This window comes from Bison bison, unplaced genomic scaffold (assembly GCF_000754665.1).
Source record: "Bison bison bison isolate TAMUID 2011002044 unplaced genomic scaffold, Bison_UMD1.0 scf7180017864239, whole genome shotgun sequence".
Taxonomy (NCBI): domain Eukaryota; kingdom Metazoa; phylum Chordata; class Mammalia; order Artiodactyla; family Bovidae; genus Bison; species Bison bison.
Window position 1 is genome coordinate 6,710,914 of NW_011494811.1, and position 4,985 is coordinate 6,715,898.

The 4,985-nt window shown below is 55.5% G+C and overlaps 1 protein-coding gene across 1 annotated transcript in view; it reads right to left on the reverse strand.

Moving 5' to 3' along the window:
• Positions 1–4,179: 4,179 nt before the first annotated feature.
• Positions 4,180–4,985, reverse strand: part of PLEKHG3 (pleckstrin homology domain containing, family G (with RhoGef domain) member 3) — a 47,187-nt gene continuing 46,381 nt past the window's right edge. Inside the window, exon 19 of the mRNA XM_010846767.1 lies at positions 4,180–4,970. Coding sequence (XP_010845069.1) covers positions 4,791–4,970 — 180 coding nt within the window. The 3' untranslated portion in view covers positions 4,180–4,790. The remainder of the gene's footprint in view (positions 4,971–4,985) is intronic.

Below are 4,985 nucleotides of genomic sequence, written 5' to 3' on the forward strand. Positions count from 1 at the left end.
CCCTCTGAGCCAGCAGGGAAGATTCCTGAGATGCTGCCCACTCCCAAAGCAAGTGTTGCTTGGGGTCCGTCCCACACAGTCATAGCCAGGGGAAGAAAAAAGGTTCTTGGGAAGGCCCGACCTGCCCCCTAGGGGCATGAGGAGGGAGTCTCTGGGCCAGGGGCCAGGGGCCGCTGCCTCCCCACCTCAGGGGTCACTGCAGCCCCTCCTCCCACAAAAAGAGGGGGCACTGTCCAAAATCGATAGGTCCTAAGTGCGAAGGGCCTCCCGCCGCCTCCAGCACCCCCTTGCTGCCACTGAGCCAGGCGGTGGTTGGACCCTAAGCTCTCAAGCCGGCCCTCTTTTTTAAAACTACAGCTAGAGTTTAGGGCTCAGGCCAGAAGGAGGCAGATAAGACTTCCACACTGCCCCAGGCGCCACCTCTCCACCCTGGGGTCTGCCGCACTCCCAGTAGCTGCTAGACCAGCAGTACCCCACTCAGACCCCAGGTCCCGGAGGGAGACAGGGCAGGTCCCCATACGAGATGGACACCGCAGCACCTGCATTAGAGCATCCCAAAGCCAAATACTCCATGAGTCCTGGCTGCAGCTGGCACCACCTGAGGGTGCTGGCTGAACCGACAGCAAAGTTCACGACCTGTCACCCTGAGGTGGCAGATGCAGCCACACCTGGGTATTACAACCCATGTAACAACCCCAGGAGAGCTGGGACAAATGTTGGGGCCGGAGCCATTAAGATGTGGCAAGTACCCTCACACAGGTCCTCCTGAAGGGCCTGGCCAGAGTCAAGGGGCTACATGGGTATCTACCCCCCAATCCTGGGTACAGCCAAAAGGGGCCCTGCAACCTCTCTCCCCAGGGATAACCGTCCCTATGCTGCCAAAGTCAGACATCTGGAGGGAACAGACCACTGGTTCCACAGTATTCTTTCCACCACCCTCTGAAAGCAATACAGCTCCAGCCCAGCATCTTAACTTGGGTTAGGTCCAAAAGTTGAGTTGCAGGCAGCAGACACTCCCCTGGGCAGAGCAGAAAGGACCCTGGGACCTGCAGTTGCTGTTTCCATCACCTTCCCCATGGGAAGGAGCCTTAGACACGCTGAGACGACCCCCCAGAACTGGGTGAAGCTAAGACAGAAACCACAGGCATAAGCATCTGGAGTTATTAGGCCCTCCCAGGAGCCCTTAGTGCTCGAGATCAATTACTACTATGTCAAGGGAAGGCAACTTCAGCGGACAAGAACCACAGGAGGGAAGTTCTCTGACGGGGCCTGACACATGGTCCCACCTTGGGAGCCAGGGTCTTCATGTGTCCTCTGTCCACCTATCCCTGTGGCCCTCTGTGCATCCACAGGGAACCTAATCTATACCACTCGCCAATCTCTCTACACATAGGGGAAACCAAGGCAGGAGGCAATGAGGTAGTGATGCTCACCTGGCAATAACAAAGGCCTCAAGCGCACCTGAAGGCATGTCCTGCTCCAGGATAGCCTGTTCCTTGCTGAAGAGCAGGTGGTGGCAAGTCTCTATCAGCTGCCCCCATGGGCCAATCTGTGGGAGCCAAGACACTAGGGGCCACCCTCTGCCCTCCACATGTGCTTCTGAAGTGAGGAATTTCAGCAAGCAACTCCACAGTCCCAGGAATGAAGGGGCCTCAAGGAAAAGCTAGGATTTTGCCACCCCTGAGCCCCTGGACTGGGCAAGGGCAGCAACCAGCTGCATGTGACCCACCATCTACCACCAACTTCCCATGCACCCTTCTCCCACATCACACAGGCCCCAAGACCCTTGACCAACTGGAATGAAACTGCAGGCACCCAGCTTTGGGACTCTGAGCCACATGGGGGGGTTAAGCTCCTGGCACCCTGGCAAGTTTTTTTTTTTCCTCCTTATATTTTCTACTTTGCAGTCTTTTAACAGTATCCCCAAACAGCTCCAGTCCACACCAGCATATCAGGCTTCCTCCCCAGGGCAGTTTAGAGGAAGCTCCTTCTGGGCATGGTCAGGTGGTCCTCCCACCCTCTCTTCTTCCCCTTTGTCCCCCTGGCCTCAGTGGACTGTGGCTGAGGGAGGTCAGGAGGGTCCTCGGGAGGCTCGGCTTCCCTGCCACCCCACCCCTCCTTCCTGCCTATCGGAGGGCACGTAGAGTCCCGAAGGGTGGCCCTGGATCTCCTTCCTCCCTTCAGTGGGAGGGGGCAGAGATCCAGAAGACCCCATGGCTCGGTCCCTTGGACAAGCAAGCTCAGGGAGGATGCAACGGAGGAGGCGGCGGCAGATGACTGCAACCCTGTTGGGCACAGACCTTGCAATCTGGGGCTGGCCCTGGGGCCGACCGGGTCTTGTCCTCCACCTGCTCAAATGTGCTTCCACGAACCAGAGGAAACCCATTTACTAGTTTTTCTAATAAATCAATAATGCTCCATAATTCTATTTGGCCTATATCCCTTTGAACTGGACCAAAGAGGGCTGGTTGAGTAAGCAAGGCGGGATCTGTGAACCCAGGACCACCATGGAGACAGAGGTACAGCCAGGCCATTGACTTGTCCCTGGAGTCTCATAGAAACAACTCCTGCCAGGACCCAAGTCCTGTGCTTCACTTGTGACCCTGAGAAAACACTTATTCATGCATTCAGCCATCTTGTGGGCCTGCTACAGGCCTTTCTGCATGGAGCACGGGACAGAGATCTGAATATCAGAACCCACATGCCTGGGGTTCATTTCCAGGGTGAGTGTGCTTTAAGTCCCTTCAGTCATGTCTGACTTTTTGCGACCCTATGGACTATAGCCTGCCAGGCTCCTGTCCATGGGATTCTCCAGGCAAGAATACTGAAGTGGGTTGCCATGTCCTCCTCCAAGGGATCTTCCCGACCCAGGGATCAAACTTGCATCTCTTCTGTCTCCTGTATTAACAGGCGGGTTCTTTACCTCTTGCGCCACCTGGGAAGACCATCATCTCTGGAGAGGCAGTTTCAATTGGTCTGGGTGAATGAAACCTAGGCATTGGCATTTTCCAAAAAGTTCCCTCTCCAGTGATTCTAATGGGCAGCCAATAAGAAACACTGAGCTGGTTCAGGGTTCCCACATAACAACCTAGAGGCCTGTGTATGGATCTGCTGGGGAAAGTGTTCATTACTACCACCTCCCCCAAGCCTTACCCCTTGAAGAGTCTGAGTCAGAGTTTGAGAAGCAACAACTCATCCATCCCCTTCAATTTATAGAGGAGGGAAAAGCAAGAGTTTAGGTGACCCAGCCAGTTAAGTGCAGGGCTGGGTCTCCTAACTCTCACTCCAGTGTGTGACTTCTCTTTATAATCTGACTTGCCTGGTAGGAACCAGCACGCTCCTCGGCAACTGCGCAAGTGGCCACACACCATTCCAGGCAGCTGGTAGAACGTGGGCCAGACCGGCTCGGCTTCTGCCCAGGGAAGGCCTCCTCTTGCCTCTGATACTTGACCTCATTAGACTCAGCAGACTCATCTTTAGGCTGAGTCTATCCTCCTAGGTCAGAAGACCTGCAAGACAGCTCTCCCACCTGGCCCTACAGACCCAGTCCTCCCAGGCAGACAGGGTGAAACAAGGCTGGTCCACCAAGGGAAAGGGGCAGAACACCCAGTTAGAAATAGGGAGGCATTCTTACCCGTTGCGAATCAAAGACACTTTTGCAAATGAGATGAAAAATGAGGCTCCATCTCAGAAAACACGCACTTGTACCCCTCATCTGACACTGCAAGCCACCTAAGATATTCCTAGGCCCTAAGTTTAGAATCCTCACCCCCCAGGATGCCTCTTGGGAACCTGAGAGGGAGAGAATAAAAGGCACCAGTCATGGAAACATCTGTCTGTTAGAAAAACATCCCACCCTCCACCTCACCCCTTTCAATCCAACTTTGGCTCTTGGGGAAAAGAGCTAAAGGCCGGCACGGTCACCACTAGACAGGACGCCAGGCTGTGGGTAGACAGAAGCCCGTGGGAGTAGAAATAACAGAGAACAAGCCCCCTCCTGCACATTCTGCTGCCCCAGCCTCCTCTACCAGGACCTGGGCCTTGTGGTTTGAGAGCATGGCTGCATACTAAGTACACGTGGAAGCAAAAAGCCCAAGTCCCACCTTCCCCTAAGACAGCCCTGGGCACAATCGACCCTTCCCAACCCAGCCAGACCCCAGGAAGGAGACCACACACAGGTTGGTTGGTCAGCAGTGGTTATTACACCATTGGCAAATAATGAAATGTGTACATTAGCAACAACCACAGGGCCAGCAAGACAACCCACAAAAGTACCTGAATAGAGGCCACGAGACTTTTCCTGGGAGGGGAGAAGCAACACACACACACACACACGCATACACGCACGTGTGCACGAGAACACTAACATACCACAGAATGGGAAGCAATAAATTATGGGCCTCGTGCCTGCCTGGATCCTAAGAAAAGGCACGGTTAAAGAGCAAAGCCTCCCCAGGCCAGCTTCCTGTGTGTCCCCTGGGTGGGCCCTGGGTCTGGCAGTGGCCAGGCAACGCTGGAGGCCTGAGCAGGGCTTGCTCTCCCTGGGAACAGATGAGCTTAAATATCTGGCGTCTTATCAGAACTATATACAAGAAAAGTGGCCACCCTGGCCTCACAGGGGAAAGGGGCTCATATGGGCCTGTGTCAAGTCGCCGGCAAGTCCCGGTCCATGGCAGGTGCTCTCCCAGGGGCGGCCTTTCTGAGGGCAGGGGAAGGGGGTCAAGTGAGGAAGGTGAGCCCAGCTGCGAGCATGAGGATGCCGTGGTTCCTCCCTCCCCCAGGACTCAGAGTCAACCTGTGGAGTTCAAGGCCTGGAATTTCTCCCTCAGGTCCCGCACTCTGCCCTGCTGGCTTCGGTCCGCTGGGTCCCTGGGACCCTCTTCCTTAGGCCGATACTCCGCAGACTCCTGCAATTCCTGGTCCTTCCCCATCTGCGCGGCTGCAGAGCCCAGTCCCTGCCCGCTGGCAGCCTCCAGCCCTGCGGC